The sequence below is a fragment of the Sarcophilus harrisii genome, chromosome 4, assembly GCF_902635505.1.
Source record: "Sarcophilus harrisii chromosome 4, mSarHar1.11, whole genome shotgun sequence".
Taxonomy (NCBI): domain Eukaryota; kingdom Metazoa; phylum Chordata; class Mammalia; order Dasyuromorphia; family Dasyuridae; genus Sarcophilus; species Sarcophilus harrisii.
The window spans coordinates 389,749,124-389,767,263 of record NC_045429.1 but is presented as its reverse complement, the minus strand read 5'-3'; the positions used below and the strand labels follow the sequence as shown (position 1 = coordinate 389,767,263).

Below are 18,140 nucleotides of genomic sequence, written 5' to 3'. Positions count from 1 at the left end.
CCTGATTATGAGTCAGGTGGTAGGGTCAGCATACGAGATCCCACCCAATCAGTAGAACAATCTCTGTTTCTTTAGCCTTACTTCCAGGCTAAGAAAGTGCTATCTAGTCAGAGCTCATCCCTGTTGGCCATTCCTCAATAATTGTTCCTTTCGTACTCCTCTGACTGGCATCCATAATTGTGTTCTATCTCCTCCTAGTAAGATTCTGAGAACAGAGACTATTTTGCTTTTTTTTTTTTTTTTTTTTTTGTATCTCCAGCACTTAGGACAGCGCCTGGAATATAGCAGCTGTTTAATAAATGTTTGTTGATTCTGTTTTTTTTTTTTTTTTTTTTTTTTTTTTTTTTTTTTTTTTTTTTTTGTCCTCTATCAGTTCTTTAGCTACAAATAATAGAACTGTAAAATTTTCCTCTACTCTGCTAAAAAACCAAAACCATCTAAACAACTTCAAATATCTTTCTATCTCTCTGTCTTTCTCTGTCTCTATCATACACTTTCTCTGTCTTTGTCTCTCTTTCTCTATCTCTGTCTGCCTGTCTCTCTTACACACCCACACCACAGTCAGAATTGCTAATGATAGAAACTTATTTGACTTTTAGTTCTTTCTATTTCTAATCTTCATTCTCTCGGGAAAATCAGTGATCAGTGAAGTAGCCAGAAGGTCAGGGAGTAGCAGGGAAGAAGAGATAAAAAGGCAGCTAGATAACTAGACTCTAAATAAGGCAGGGTTGACCACAGTGGTCACAGTGCTTGAGATATTTCACTTTGAGAGGGATGACATTTTTGTACCATCTTGTAAGGGACAAAGCCCCAGGCTTAACAGAGTGAAGGAACAGCCTCCTACTAATTGGTCTCTTCTATCTCTAATTCCTAAGAAATCCAAATCTTTGAAGTTAAGAATGAGGTCTATGGTCACTGGGGAGCTCTGTAGGGTCATTTTTAAGACTTGGAAGAGGATATGGCCAAAGCTTAGAGGGGGGAAAAAACCTCTTTTTTGAGGATATATAGGAGAATAGATGGTTGTCTCTTCCTCTATTCTCTACTTTTAAACTCTCTTCTCTCTCTTTGCACAGTTCCTTTCCTTCTTTCTCCCTCCTTTATTTACATACATATGCATAAGGAAATAGTTTATGTCCTAGGTGTTCAAATATTTAAAAGGACTTAGTAGAAAGAGTATTGGATTTATAATCAAAGAACTTCTGGTTAAATCCTTACTACTTGTGTGATCTTGGTTGAGACATCAGTTTCCTTATCTGTAAAATGGAGAGTTGGAACATATGACTAGATGCCCTGTTTATAAGGGTCCATAAGGTCCTTTTCATCTCTAAATCTATGATCCTATAACCTGATTTCTAAGACACTTATGGTCCTCAGTTCCTTTCTTTTTTTCTCAATAGTATTTTCCCAAATATATGTAAAAATAATTTTCAATCTTCATTTCTGTAAAACTTTGTGTTTCAAATTTTTCTCCCTCCCTTCTTTACCTCCCCCTCTCCAAATAGCAAGTAATCTGATATAGATTATACATGTACAATACTTTCAAACATATTTCCATATTTGTTATGTTGTACAAGAAAAATCAGACCAAAAGGAGAAAAACCTGAGAAAGAAACATGAAAAAGAAAAAATAAGCAAAAAAAGGATTCCTTACTCTATCAAAGAGTATATAAACCGAGTTTTCTACCATCACTGTCTTTGATGTAAGAGAGATGGCCAAATAACCATCCTCCTATTAATAACCTGCTGACCATATTAATAAAATGATTAAATTGCTGAAAAACTTTATCTCTTGAACCTTTTTAATTGTGCTATGTCCATTTTTATCTGTAAATTAAGGGACTCTGCATGTTTGACCCATTTTTTACAATGCTTGAGCCCATTATACAGTTACAAGAAATTAAATCTATCTGACAATGATGTTAACCAAAGGAAACTCCCTTTCTTTGTATGAAATCAAAACAGGAATAGAAAAGATAAAGAAAGTATCTTTTGCCTTGGATGTCTAAACTCCCAAATGTGATATGATTTCCAAGTTTGTGAATCAATATCATTCCTAGAGTTCATAGGTTTAGAGCTGGAAGAGACCTTGGAAAGCATTGTGTTTAACCTCTTTATTTTATAGGTGAGGAAATGAAGCCCAGGGAGATTAAATCCCTTTTCAGTGGTCTAAGAGGAAGTAAGTGTCCCAACCAGCATTTGAACTCAGATCCTCTGACTTCATAGCCAGCATTTCTCTAACTGCACCATGCTATCTTCCCCATGCTACCTGCTCACAATCTCCAGTCTGCACTATTCAAAGACTTAGCCAATTATTTTTTCTTTTTCTGGCTCAAGGTAGCAGGGCAAATGAGCACCTAGCAGGGGCACTTTATGATCTATGGAAAGTTGAATGGTACTGACCTGGGAAGGAAATGTGTCTTGAATTTGGTCTGGAACATCCTGGCCAGAATGACCAACAGAAGCACCAGAAGGACGCTGGTTGCTGTGAACGCCACTATTTTCCATGTTGTCAGTAGGGTCTCATGGGGATTGGGCCAGATTTGCTCTGTTACAGAAGAGAACACAGCAATACAGTAAAACTTCCTTCTACATTTGCAGGAAAGCTATCACAGACAAGCTGGTTTGTAAAGGTTCCCTTTGTACTCATTTGCTAGATTTATTGGACAAACTGAAAAGCTCATGGCAAGTCTACTGCACCCCTTTGGGTTCTGCAGAGATAATGGCTGACAACCATCCAGCACATATTACACCACATTAGGTGCCACATAACATTTTAAAATGAATCTACTAAGTGAGATTTGCACAGAACTCTGACAGAAAGCAACAACATTGTACTTCTATGCTAGATAACTCTGGATAGGAATATAGTCTTATATCCTCTTTCATTCAAGCTGCTTCTAATTCTCTGGGACTTTACTTGCTGAACAAGAAACTATCCCCCACTTATTTCAAGGAAATCTATTCTTAATAAAGGTTATGCAGGGCTCCCTTTACTTACAGAAACATGTAAGTAAAGGCCAATTATAAGACTGTAGATTTAGAGGCGAAATTGACCTTTTTTGGAGAATATCTAGTCTCACATCCTCATTTTATAGAAGGTTAAATGACTTTACTAAAATCACACAGATAGTAAATGGCAAGATGGATATTGGAATCCAGATTCTCTCACTCCAAATATTACACTCAGATTGTCTGTAATAGTTTTCTTCATGGGCCTTTCAGAATTATTCTACTTGTACAATTCTGGGCTATTGCTAGTCATCCTGATGTTTGTGCCACTGGTGGACTTCCATGACTCTGGAAGAGAGTCTGATAACTTGGTGTAACTCTGCCTCACTTAAATCCAATTCCACTCAGGTCAAGACATGACCCCATAATGTGACCAGTCCTCTTCAAATATGAACAGCCAACCACAGAATCACACCCTTGGGACTCAGTTTGAATAGAACATATTGATAATTTCCCAGTAGATCGTAAGTTATTCTTAATGCTTAATAGAGTTCCTGGCATATAGTAGGCACACAGAAAAGTTTCTTGATTGAACGATTAACAATTGCCAGCAACAATAAACTCCATTTTACCTGATTTTATGCAGAAGACTTGATAGGAAGGAAACCATTCTCCATACTGGCAGGTGATATACTTGTAGTCACTGGTGAGGCTGTAACCAGGATCACAATAGAACTCAATTACAGTCCCATGATTGAATCGGTCACAAGGCCTTGGGTGACAGATGTAGTCTCCATGACTCACGATAGGTGGAAGTGGACATACTTGGGCAGAAGGAAAGAACAAAACGGTCAGTATCTGTGCTCTTGACCCATGTAAGGCCACATTGGCCCGAGAGCTTGCAATTAATTAAAGATACTCTTCTAAATTAGTTATCAGATTACAGAGTCATTACTTCTCCAGTTTAGTCAATGGAAGGTCAGATGGGAAGCACACTGAAATATTCTGAGCACGCACTGCTGTCATGTAATGTCAAGAGGCAAATCATAAAAGAGATTCTTCTTACAATGCAGAGGATATACCTATTAAATAGACGACATCAAGTGGCTCTATTAATAATGCATGTTATGTATGCTAGGCAACCTAGTAAATAATGTTAAGGTATGCATAAGTAATACAGAAGGGGGGAAATATCCTAAACCCTGCTGCTATAGCTATGAGACAGACGGGCCATCTAAGATCACAACACTGTGGTCCTCATGTTTTCACCCAAATGCCTAATCACAAGTGTTTTATTGGTGGTCAGCTACTGAGCTCTCATCTGTCTGGGCTTATGGATCTGTCTCAAAGAATGACCATGAAAAAAAGGAAAGGGAGAAAAAAGGCATCCCAGTTCTCTTGTTTAAGGCAGCTAGCTGGTACAGTGAAGAGAAGGAATCTGGCCTCAGACACTTATGAGCAGGGTGATCCTGAGCAAGTTCTTAACTCTGTCTGCCTCAGTTTCCTCATCTGGAAAATGAACTGGAGAAGGAAACGACAAACCATTCCAAAATCTTTGCCAAAAAAAACCCCAAATGGATCATGAAAGGCCAGACAAAACAGAACCACAACTGAACAACCTCCACAATTCTCTAGTTTAAGTTGTCTTGGATTGCAAAGCAGGAAACATTTCATAAATAGGTGATAGAGGAAACAGGGTATTGGCCTTAGAGTCAGAAACGGCTGAACTCAAATCCTGCCTTGAATACATATTAGCCATGGAACTCTGGACAAATCACTAAATTTTTCTCAGCCTCTGTTTCCTTCTCTGAAAGATACGTGGAAAATAGAAAATAGTAAGAATCAAGTGAAATGACATATTTGCATTTAAATGTATGTGTATTTAAATATGTGTATTTAAACTCTGACACACTATATAAATATTATCTATTTTATTATTAATAATAGTAAAATGGGCAGAAGAAAAAAAGCACTCCAAACACTTGTCATTGTCTTAATGGTGATTGGGAGCTTTATGTTTTATGGTACAGAGAATTGGCTTTACTAAATAGGTAGTTATATTTAAGGGCTTGCTATGGGCCAGTCACTTAGCTAACAGACATGTATTAAATGTCTATTGCATATCAGGGACTGTGCTAAGTCCTGAAAATACAGAAAAAGGCAAAAGACATTTCTTGATGTGAAAGAGTTCAAACAGGCTGAAGTGGGGGATAGAGGGAGCAATGTGGCAGCAAATAAGCTGTAGTTGATCAGCAGAGAGAAGGCACTAGAAGTCTAAGGGACTGGGAAAGGACTCCTAAAGAATGTGGGCTCTTAGCTGGGGTTTGAAGAAAGCCAGGGAAGCCAGGAGGGGCTGATGAGGAGGGAGGACCTTTCAGAGAGGGAGACAGTGAAAATACACCAAGGAGAGAAAAGGAGAGTCCTGTGCATAAATTAGCAAAGGGAGCAATGCACTAGAAAGAGAGATATGTGGTTGTAAGGTGTAAGACCAAAAAGGCAGGATGGGGAGCAAGTCATAAAAGCTTTGTGCCTTTGAGGGGCTGGAGAAACAAATGTCATAGTTTGGACAATCCTTATTCTAAGAACAAGAGGGGAAAAGGGCAGAACTGTGTTCACAGAAAAGTAAACACAGGAGATTTATGGAAAACAAATATATGGTGTGTCAGTTTGATTTTTGCTTGTGAACATCAGGAAAGGGTTCTAGGAGGAGGTGGCCTATGAATCATACCTTGAAGGAAGCTAAGATCTCTGACTTTAACTTTTTTTGGTGGTAAGAAGGAAGAGTATTCCAGGTGCAAAGGCACAGAATATCACATGCAGGAGGGGGTAAGTGGGCTCATTGGGCTTGGAGTATAGTGTTTGTGGGTGAGAGTAATATGCAATCATCCTAGAGAGAGAGGCTGGAGGCAGATTTGAAGGATTTCATTGTCAGATGAGTTCGTATTTGGTTCTAAAGTTAATAAAGATCCACTGATAATTTCTTGGGCAGGAGTGCAGCTCATGTTGCCTTGGAGCATTTTGAATTGAAGGTCCTAAAAGTATCTCAACTTCAATGTGGTTCCCCCAAAACTCATCTTTCCCTCAAAAATCCAAACTTTCCTGTTTCTGTTCAGAGTTGCCACTATCCTTCTAATCACCTAGCTTCACTTCCATGGAGTCACATTTCCTTACCTCAGATACTTGATCTTTTTTTTTTCCAACCTCTCATACCTATCCCTTTCTCTCACTACCACTCAAGTTCAAGGATTCATCATTTCTCACCTGTGTTACTACAAAACTCTCTCTCTCTTTTTAATTTTTTTTGTTGTTGTTGAGGCAGTTGAGTTTAAGTGACTTGCCTAGGGTCACACAGCTAGAAAGTGCTAAGTGTCTGAAGCCAGATTTAAACTCAGGTCCTCCTGACTTCAGGACTGGTGCTCTATCCACTGTGCCACTTAACTGCCCCCCAAACTCTCTTAATTGGTGTTCTTGTCCCAAGTCTTTCCTCTCTCCGGATAGAGGATCATATATCTTGAACTGAGAGTAACCTTCTAAGCCATACAATCTAAAAGCTCATCTTACTGAGACAAGGCGAAGAAAAACTAAATCATTTGCTGGTGTACAACTTGTTGGTTAAGTAATACAAGTACTGAAGATAGAATTTGAACCTAGCGCCCTGTCTACATCATGTAGCATCTTACACTGGCTACCAACATATACTATGCAAGCACCATGACATAGTCAATAGGGAATTGATATCAAAGCCGGAAGGTCTGATATATACTAGCTCACTTCAAATGTTACTGTTGACATCAGGCCAGTCCTGGTCCTACTGGCTACTCTAGAATATAACCTCTTCAGAGACAAGAACTGTTTTTGTTTTTATATCCCCATTTCTTTGCATAATGCATAACATATAGTAGGAGCTTATTAAATGCTTGCTGTTGATTGATTTTCCTATGTCTAGGACCTCCTGTCTCTAATCCGTCTTCCAATCAATTGATCAAAAAGTATTTATTAAGCACCTGCAATGTGCTGGGCATTGTGCTATCCATTGGGAATACATAGATAAAATTGATACAAATTTTTGCCCTTAAGTAGATGCATTATATAAGAAGACTCCATATGCACATGTCTTTCCATTTGCTCCCACTCACTCTATGCCCATTTGCCATTGTAATCTCTTCTTCCTGCTGCTTTCCTGATCATGACCCTTTTCCTTTTCCCTTTCTCATCTGGATGCCAATCTCCCAACTCTTTCTTATTAGAAGAAGCTCAGAAAGCCAGCTTCTTTCTAACTGTAGTAGAAACTTTTCTGTTTGTGAGGCAGAAATAGCCTTTCATATAGCTTCTATGAGAAAGGAGTAACTATCCACAATCCTTTCAGTAAGATGAAATAGTATCAGATCTGGGCTGGACTTTGCTAGACAATGGGAATTATCATCTCTCTTGCTGCTGAATCCAAAGAGTCACTAGGTCTGCTCATTCACCTTCAGGCTGGACTCTCCAAAATGTCTTATCTCCCTCAATTGAGATTTTTATTTTTTATTTTTCTAATTGTGTATCTAATTTTTAGCATGCTAACCTAGTATACAGTAAATATCTAATCTCTCTATCTTGGTTTCTGTCTCTCTTTTTATTTCTTCTTTCCTTCCTCCCTTTCTTCCTTCCTTTCTCCTTCCCTCTGACCCTCTTTCCCTTCCTCTCTGTCTCCCTTCTTCCCTGTGTCCCTCCCTCCCTTCCTTCCTTTCATCCTTCCTCCATTCCTTCCTTCCTTCTTGTCTTCCTTCCTTCCTTCCTTTGTTCCCTCCTTCCTTCACTCCCTCCTTTCTCCTCTCTTCCTTATTTCTCCCTTTTTATGCATGTGCCACTGTTTGGAAACAGTGTGGTATAGTTAAAAGAAGTCTCATTTTGAAGTCAAGAGACAAAGGTCCTTCTTCCTGGATCTTCCACAAAATGCATGGAGTGAACCTTGGCAGTTCCTTCAACTCCCTTCATTTCAGTTTCCTCATCAGTAGATAAGAAAAGGCTGGGCAAGATGATCTCAAAGGTTCTTTCCAACTCTACTTTCTATAACTTTATACCTCTAAATAATCCAATACAATTGCTGCTGTGGATATCTTCAAACCCATTCCTTGAACCACTAAGGGATCCTGCCAGGAAGTTCGCAGAAAGAAAGACTACTTTCAAGTCCTTCACTTGGCATAATTAAATATTTTAAGCCAATGCCTGGCAGTGAGCACAATCATTCACAAACATACACATATGAAGGATTAAGTTTACTGACTAATTTATCACAAATTTTCAGCCAAGGCCCACTTTCAGGCTTTTGATGTATTTGGTTCAGGCTGGACTGACCAAAAATCCAATCAGAAATACTACTCTGCAATTTGAAAATATGCCCAAAGGGCTATCAAAATGTATATATCCTTTGATCCAGCAGTGTTTCTATTGGGTCTGTTTCCCAAAGAGATCTTAAAGAAGGGAAAAGGACCCACATGTGCAAAAATGTTTGTGGCAGCCCCTTTTGTAGTGGCCAGAAACTGGAAACTGAGTGGATCATTAATTTGAGAATGGCTGAATAAATTATGGTATATGAATCTTATGGAATATTATTGTTCCATAAGAAATGATCAACAGGATGATTTCAGAGACGCCTGGAGGAACTTACATGAACTAATGCTCAGTAAAATGAGCAGAACCAGGAGATTATTGTACATGGCAACAACAAGATTATATGATGAACAATTCTGATGGATGTGGCTCTTTTCAACAATGAGATGATTCAGACCAGTTCCAATGATCTTGTGATGAAGAGAGCCATCTGCACCCAGAGAGAGGACTGTGGGAACTGAGTATGCATTACAACATAGTATTTTCACTCTTTTTGTTATTGTTTCCTTGCATTTTTTTTTCTTTTTTGATTTGATTTTTCTTGTGCAGAAAGATAATTGTATAAACCGTGTTTAACATATATTGGATTACTTGCCATCTGGGGGAGAAAATAAGGAAAAGGGGGGGAATTGGAATGCAAGGTTTTGCAAGGGTTAATGTTGAAAATAATGTATATGTTTTGAAAATAAAAAGCTTTAATAATAATAAACCAGACTTTGCTGACTTGGGGCCTGGGTCATTCTCAGCTAGGAGTTCTGTATCTGAGCTATCTTACTGGGAAAGCAACTGAAGTAAATAGATGCAGATAATTTTGATAGAATTTGAACAATTTATGTTTGAGTTCTTTTGTAACCCGTGATCTTCATTATTTTTTTTTAACTTAAAGTCCCAGTGGGCACAACATAAAGGTTATGAGGAAGCAAGGTGAGGGAGGGGGAAAAACAGATATGAGAAACATAACAATCCAATATGCATTCCTAGGAGGCTGGTCATAATGTGCAACAAGACCTGTTCCCCAATCCCCAGAGAACCAGGGCTCTGTTTATATTCCCAGGAACCTATTTTTTCTGACAAGTTAGACCAAAAAATGAGGAGATGAAGAATAATAAGATGAAGACTACTCAGTCAGTGCTCAACATAGTCACTGGGGGAAAACAGACAAGGCAATCTTTTTGAAGCCTAAAGGGGCATTCAGAATTTGCCTGTTTTTTCTCAAGCTAAGTCAATTCTCTCTAACTGAATAAAGGGCAGGAAAACAAGGAATTAGCAAGGTTGTTTATCAAAACCAAGATAATACCCTGACAGATTGGCCTATTCCCCAGAAATGCACCCAACTGAGTTACTAGGGGGTAATTTCGCTCCCTCTGCCTGACCTATCTGGGCTTCTGTCAGTATCCTGAGACAAACTACTGGAACTTCATCAACCAGGGACCAAATGAGGAGAGGGAGGATGTGTGACAAGCAAAACAACCCCTTTAGTTCTCAGATCAGCCATTCAACAAAGCAAATGTCCAGGCAACTAGACATCTACCTGCTGTCATTCTCAGAGTTGGGAATTCCAAGTCTCTGCATGACATCAGGAAACAGCCAGCTTGGGGCTGGCCCCCAGAGCATCTGGAGACAGAACACCAGTCTGATCACCAAGTTTTCTCAATAGTGAGGTAAAAACCACTCACTGCAGAGGGCTTAATTATGAGGCTGTCATAACCTGCTTGTAATGGAGATGTATTTTTACCCCAAGCTCAACAGCAGAAACATTTGTCTTCACACCTCCTAATTTTCTTCAGGTGACACCTGACAGACTGTTAGCCTGGCTTCAAGGGAAATCTTCTCTGGCAAGAATTTGATCTTTGGTAACTATGTACCCCCCTTTCTTTAGCTTGGAAGGAAGAAATAACAACAATAACAACAAAAGGCTCCCTGACATTGCCTATCAAGATGGTAATACTGGGCTCTTTCACTTTCCATCTCCCCCAAGAAGAGTGACTAATTAAATACAAAAACTCTAAAAATTCAGAATGTTTTCTTACTCGGTGGAATGTATAGAAGATGAAAAAAGAAAGATGTTTTCTCCCTGGATAGACAGGCAAGGAACACAATCTGGGACTGGGATATATAGAAAACTCAGATTGGGAAGCACCTCAATTATCTGCGGGGTGACTGGAATTGGAATCAAAAAGTGATTAGAGACTCTGAGTATTTTTGCTTAATTCAAACAAGTGGCTTTGCTTTATTGCCCAGACAAAGAAACCTTCCCTTCCAGTTTTATGCTCACTCTTGGAGGGTAATGACAGTTTCATGGGCTACAGGGATTTCCTAGATGCTGCTCTAATATCAATAGTGTTTAACAACTGACGCTCCAAAAAGATGGATGCACTTTTAAGTTTTATCTGCATTATTGACATTTTCTCCATCATTTTCCTTAGTTTAAACAATCGATCCAGCCTTGATTTGTAGCACTTACCAAGATGCAACTGCTCACCCTGGAAATTTAGCAGTCAGCTCTCATGAGCAAGTAGGAGCTGATTTTAGCATACCCCTGGCTGGTAGTTTAATTTTTCTCATGGAACATGGCTGAGCTTCTGAATTTAAATAAAACAACCACTTCACAGGATTCTTTCATTGTACTATTCAGGACCTCACTGTGCCTTGTTCTAGAGGAACAAAATAAGTAACAGAAGGGAGGTGTTGCATCGTATTTCTGTAATTAGATTATAAAGTCATTACTTCTATTATATCTTAGCTAAGGGAAGGTCAGGGAGGGAGCATGTTGAAATATTCCAAACAGGTGTTGTCAAATTATGTTGCAAAGGAAATTATGAAAGAGTTCCTTTTTTCCCCAGTGTCAGGAATCCAAGAAGTGGGGGGGAGGCGGGGGGGGGGGAATTCATGGTCAGAGACCACTTGGATGATCAATGGAGGGGGATATTGAAGTATTGTCATTAGAGTGTATACTACAGACCACCTGGATAGAAAGAGGAACTAGATGGGGAGTTTGGTAAACATCTCAAGCCTGCCACAGGAACACACTGATGGGGGACTTCTATTATCCAGCTATTTGCTGGAGGTCTCTCTCTTGGCTACTTGAAGAGCAGCTAATAACGTCTTGACCAGCTGTGCCTGGCGAGGAATGCTGCTTAAGAGTTTATTTATGTAAAGACAGATGGAACAAAATGCCTCTTTTGTTTTCGGACTTGTTGTGATCTCTGCCTCAATCTAGCCACTGGAATCCCTTTATTTGTCTTTATGTGTTCTGTAACACCTAAGCTGTACGCTAATGAGTGACAGCTATTCTGCAAGATTCAATTGTTAGCTGTGTCCCTGAAAAGAATTCAATTTCATATAAAAGGACCATGTTGGCTTAGTTCCAATGAGGTTTCTGCTGCAGTCAAACTCATAATGCTGGGTGCACCCCATATAATTGATCTATCCTGCCAACATGTCAGGGCCACCACCCCCCTGCTGTTAGAAGGGTAAGTTCTCCTTCACTTATCTTTTTCATTGTTTTGATGAAATTCTTTTTGCTATCCTACATTGTGGGTCTCTGTTGCCATGGTATTCCCTACTACCCAACCCCAACTCAGGACTTTCATAGTTCACATTTACCTTCATGATAACTGTATCTTTCAAAAGATGATCTGTTTGTTAAATCCATCAGCATTTATTAAACACCTACTAAGTGCTGAACAACTAGGTAGTGCAGAAATTAGGGTACCATGCCTGGAATTAGAAAGCCTTATTTTTCTGAGTTCAAATCCAACCTTAGATACTGAGTGGCTATGTGACTCAGAAAAAAACTAATTTTTTTGTTATTTGCCTCAGTTTCCCTATCTGTAAAATGAGGTAGAAAAGGAAATGGCAAACCACTCCTGTATTTTCACCAAGAAAATTCCAAATGGGGTCATGAAGAGTCATCCACAAATAAAAAAAAAACTTTACTACAACAATAAAAATGTATTCTGATTCCTGGAGAAGGTGAAACAATCATCAAAGGGGAATTCTATCCTGTAAGTGCATCCCATCACAAGGAGGGACAAGAGGAATCTTGGGGGGGGGAGGGTGAGGAGGTTGAGTAGAACATGATAGGACAAATTCTCCTAAAATTTGTGATACAAAAAGCTGGGCATAGTCTGGCATACACTTTAGATTTTAGGAGAACAGGGGAAAGATGAGTAGGAGCCTATGGATCGATATTCTTCAGGATAAGTAGGCTAAGAAGAGATGAGAGATTCTTGGTAATAAAAGTATAAAGACAGATAGAAGAAATAATTCCAATAAATGGGGAAAATTTTCTGAAGAGTAAAAAAAAAGAACCAATATGGATGCTAAAAGAACTCAATCAATTGTGATTTTAAAAGAATATGTACTAGAGATGGAAGTAAAGGAAAGAGGCAAAAAATGAATACAAAAGCATGTCAAGTACCTATAAAAATAAATTGGTAACACAAATACCAATATAATGCGTATGCTTGACAGACTGAGAAAACAAACTAATTGGAAGCTAGATTTTTTTTAGTGAGATTAAAGATAGTAAAGCAACATTTGACCTGAGGAATAAATTCAATGGACCTATTTGCTGAGGAGACATAAAACTCAAAATAAGCTGAAGCTGGCTGGAAAAAGTAGGAGACCAAAAGACTTGGTTTTTACCTTGATGGGCAAGAAGAGAAGGACCAAGGAAGACATCGAACTGGAGCTATGAATGGACAAGACAATAAAGAGAGGGCAGGGCTATTGAATTCACATTTTGATTTAGTTTTATCCGCCAAGGAAAAAGATATTTCTATGGAAAAAACAAAAGCAAAAATAGCCTAAGGATCTGATCTTCCCAACAATAATATTGTGTAGCTATTTGTTTTGCAAAGCATTTCACATATATTATTCTGTTTATTCCTCACAGCAACTCTGAAGGTAAATATCCATTTTATGGATAAGGAAACTAAGATTGAGAGAGATTAAAAGTCATTTGCTCAGAGTAACACAGCTAGTCTGAGGCAAGATAAGAACTTAAGTTTTCCTGAATAAAGACCAGTTCTCAAAATAAGGAGACAGTAAGAAAGCAATTAACTTTCTTGATTAATTTAAGTTATGGAGGAACATATTTAGTTCACAGTCAAAGGAGAATGGGAGAGGCAACTAGATGGTACAGTGGATGGAGCACTCAATCTAGAGTTAAGAATTGGTTGTTTAAACAGGATGATTTCAGAAAGGCCTGGAGAGACTTACACGAACTGATGCTGAGTGAAATGAGCAGAACCAGGAGATCATTATATACTTCAACAACAATATTATATGATGACCAGTTCTGATGGACCTAGCCATCCTCAGCAACAAGATCAACCAAATCATTTCCAATGGAGCAGTAATGAACCGGACCAGCTATGCCCAGAAAAAGAACTCTGGGAGATGACTAAAAACCATTACATTGAATTCCCAATCCCTATATCTATGCCCACCTGCATTTTTGATTTCCTTCACAAGCTAATTGTACAATATTTCAGAGTCTGATTCTTTTTGTACAGCAAAATAACGTTTTGGTCATGTATACTTATTGTGTATCTAATTTATATTTTAATGTATTTAACACCTACTGGTCATCCTGCCATCTAGGGGAGGGGGGTGGGGGGGTAAGAGGTGAAAAATCGGAACAAGAGGTTTGGCAATTGTTAATGCTGTAAAGTTACCCATGCATATAACCTGTAAATAAAAGGCTATTAAATAAAAAAAAAAAGAATTGGCTGTTTAGTCCTTTCCTTCATGTCTGATTATTCACAATCCCATTTGATGTTTTCTTGGCAAAAGTACTAGAAGCTATTCTCTTCTTCAAGAATTAAGAAAACTAACTTCAAATTCATTCTCAGACACTTAGTAGCTATGTAACTGTGGGTAAGTTACTTCGCTATTGTCTGCCTCAGTTTCCTCAGGGGTAAAATGGAGGTAATAATAACATCTACTTCCCAGAATTGTTGAGATAAAATGAGACAATATTTATAAAGTGATTTGCAAAATTAGAAATGCTTATTATTATTTTTGTTGTTGTTGTTATAGGACTGGAAAAGGGCATATTTTATCCTGATATTTTTTTTAAAAAGGAAAAAGAATAGAACTTCAAATTATGCAAACCAGAGGCTTGATTTTGATTCCTGGAGAAATTTTATAATCCATTTTTAAAGCTATAGTTAGTGAACATCCAGATAAGTAAGGAACCTTATCATAAATATATAATAACTGAGCACACAGCTTTATCATCTACAGAATGGCTTTTTCCTTTTTGATAGGGTTCTTAAAAGTAGCAGATCAGAAGAATACTGAGTTTACCTAAGTTTTAGCAAAGCTTTTGATATAGTATTTCATGGTCTTCTTGTGGAAAAGATAGTGAGATGTTGGTTAGATGCTAGTACAATAAAGTGGCTTCATTCAGCAATACTTGAATGTCTGGATTAAAAAATTATCAATAAGGATATGATGTAAGCTTGGAAGGAGGTCTCTACTGGAGCTCCCCAAGGATCTGGGTTGAGCCTTGTGCTGTTTACTATTTTTTACAAAAAAAAAAACTTGGTTAAAGGCATAAATGGAATATTTATTTTTGAGATGTCACAAAGCTGGGAGGGATGGCTAACCCAGTGAAAGACAGAGAGATCTTTACGGGGAAAGCATTAGGTGGAATATAATAAGATGAAATTTAATAGGGATAAAAAGATAGAGCTTTTTATTTAAGAGCTATCATATAGAAGAGAGATTATATTTGATTTACTCAGATGCAAAGGGAAGTATTTAGAAGAATGGGATAGAATTTGCAGAAAAGATTTCAGCTCAAAATAAGGGAAGAAATTATAAAACAAACAGGGCTTTCCAAACAGTAGAGTCAGCTGCCTGGGAAGATAGCTAAGCTTCCCACCACTGGAGGCTTTCCAACATAGGAAGCACAGACCAGATGGCCATTTGTCAGGCAAGTTGCAAAGCACATGCCTGATGGTATACAGGTTGGACTAGATGGCGGAAGATCTCTTCCAACTCTGAAACTCTGATGCGGTCATAAGATCATCCACAATATATTTCAACCTATGCCAATCTTTTTCTTCTAGAAATTATGAACCATTCTCCGTTACATTTCCACCTGTGATCTCAAGTGGGATGGAAAATGGCAATTCAAGAGACAGGGTCAGAATTAGGGTCTCATTGTATCTGCTCTTCTGGGCCAGAAATAGAAGAAGATTATAGGCAATGTGGTTAAGTGGAAAGTAAAATGGTAGAGCCAAGATGGTGTAGAAGAAATAGTAGAGTGAGCTTCTCCCCCAAACTTCTCCAAACAGATAAAAAGAAAAACATTCAGACCAAATTCTGAGGGGGAAATCCAAGACAAAGTCACACTGAGTGCTTTTTCCATCTCTAGTCAACAAACACACACACACACACACACAGCCTGGAGATGCTGGGAAGGTGGTCTGGTCAGCAATACTGTGCCTAGAACACTCTGGTGTGGTGCCAGGAGAAGCTGTCCATCAGAACATCAGTCCCAGATCCTTACTAAACCATCTCTAAACCCATACCAAAGACAGCTTAATGGGGACAGCTGGTGCTTTGTCTTTTTATCTCTCACTACCCAATTCTGGATTACAGATCCAGGATGAACAGCAAGGGGACCTAGGAGGCCCTTGGAGAAGCAGATTCAGGTGTGGTCCTGAAGCCTTCAGAGAAATAACCATTCTAAGAATCCTAGGCCAGAGAAAAGCCAGTTAATTCCATGTCTCATAACCAGCAGAGCTGTCCAGCTGACTGATAATGACTGAATCTAGCAACCTACTGTTGCCCAAACCTAAACCCAAGTCAGGGAGACAGCAATCAGATTTTACTTTGGATCAGGTTATTTTGGGATTAACTTTCAGGTCTCTGACTTAAGCTATCCCTGAGGTCCTGGAATAAGACAATACTTAACACTCCAGGAAAACAGAGGCATGGCCAGCTCCCTTTCAGAAGTGCAGAAAGCCTTACCCTAATATCAAGTTTGAAATCAAGAACTAAGCTGGGATAATGAGTAAATGAAAAAAAGAATCCTTCTGTACAAAACTATTATGATGATAGCCATGTTCAAAACACAACATAGAAGAAGAGAATGACTCTAAAAAATATACAAAGCCCCAAAGAAAAATGGTGTGGTCACAAATTCAACTAAAATCTTGGAAGAAATAAAGCAAAAGTTTAAAAAGAAGAAATTTTAAAATATTTTTGTCAATGAGATGAGAGTACTAGAGGAAAAACTGAAAAAGAATTTAGAGCTATGGAAGAAAGAAATGAGATTTAATAGTTTGGCACAAGAGGCACAGAATCTTGCCCAATCAACAAACTCTCCAAAAGTTAGATTGGACCAAATAGAACTAAATGACTCCATGAGACAACAAGAAATAGAAAACAAAGTCAAAATACTGAAAAAAAATTGAAGAAAATATAAGGTATCTCAGAGCAAAAATAATTGACTTGGAAAACGTAGGAGAAAAATTGAAGAATTATTGGACTGCCTGAATATCATGAACAAAAAAGAGCCTCAGCATCCTATTTTAAAATATCTTAGAAGAAAACCACCTAGTGCTCTTAGAACTAGAGGGCAAAGTAGAACCAGAATGAATCCATAGGTCAGTTTCTGAAAGATACTTCCAAATTAAAATTTCTTGAGACATTATAGCCAAAGTCCAGAGCTTTCAGGTCAAAGAAAAATAATACTGCAAATAGCCAGAAAGAAAGAATTCATGTATGAGGAGCCATAGTCAGTATCACACATGATTTAGGAGTCTTCACCATTAAGAAGGAGAGAACTTGGCAAATCACATTCCAGAAGGCAAAGGATATAGGCTGACATATAGAATAACTTACCCAGCAAATGTGAATATAATACTAAAGGGAGGAAATGGATCTTTAATGAAATAGAGAACTGTCAAGGACTCCTGAGGAAAGGACTAGAGCTATGTAGAAACTTAGAAACTCAGAGAAATACAAAAAGGTAAATATGAGTAAAAAATGATATAGGATTAAAAAAAGATGAACTGCTTGTATTTTAATATAAGAAGATGATACATGTGTCCCTATTGAATCTTATCACCATCAGGTTCCGTAGCAGTAATCTAATTAGACAGAAATCTTGGGAGTGATTCTGTTATGTCTGGATGATCTTAAGAGAATGATGGAAAAAGAGGGGGGGAAAGAATATACTAGATGAAAAGTAGAAAGGAAAGCTAATGAAAATTAATTCATAATCTCACTAAAAAGAGGAGGTGATGGAGAGCAGCTTGAATCTTATTCTCATCTGAAATGATAAAAAGTAGAAAGAATATACACACACATGGAAAAATACTTGCCACTTGATAGAGAAATGGGAGAAGTGGGAATTTGTGAGTTGATAGTTTAAGGAAGGAATTAACATTAAGCAAAATAAACCATAAGAATGTGCAAAAATATTTATAGTCTCGAACCAGGAGAATATTGTACACAGTAAGAATATATTGAGTAATGATCAACTATGGTTGACTTAGCTCTTCTCAGCAATACAATGATCTAAGACAATTCCAAAAGACTCATCATAGACAATGCTATCTACCTGCAGTGAAAGAATTGATACAGTTTAAATGCACACTGAAGCATGCTATTTTCACTTTCTTTTTGTTCAGTTTTTTTTTTGCCTTTTGTTCTGTTTCTTCTTTTACAACATGATTAATATAGAAATATATTTTACATGATTGCACACATTTAACCTATATTAAATTGTTAACTGACTTTGGGAAGGAGAAAATTTGATTCCTAAAATTTATTTTTAAAATGAATTTTAA

The 18,140-nt window shown here is 38.0% G+C and overlaps 1 protein-coding gene across 6 annotated transcripts in view; it reads right to left on the bottom strand.

Moving 5' to 3' along the window:
- The window catches only part of SUSD4 (sushi domain containing 4), a 253,131-nt gene that overhangs the window by 8,764 nt on the left and 226,227 nt on the right, over window positions 1-18,140 (bottom strand). For all 6 annotated transcript variants that reach the window (XM_031967069.1, XM_031967070.1, XM_031967067.1 and 3 more), the window contains 2 exons: window positions 3,582-3,773; window positions 2,401-2,545 (listed from right to left, as the gene is read on the bottom strand). In XM_031967069.1, coding sequence (XP_031822929.1) covers window positions 2,401-2,545; window positions 3,582-3,773 — 337 coding nt within the window. The remainder of the gene's footprint in view (window positions 1-2,400; window positions 2,546-3,581; window positions 3,774-18,140) is intronic.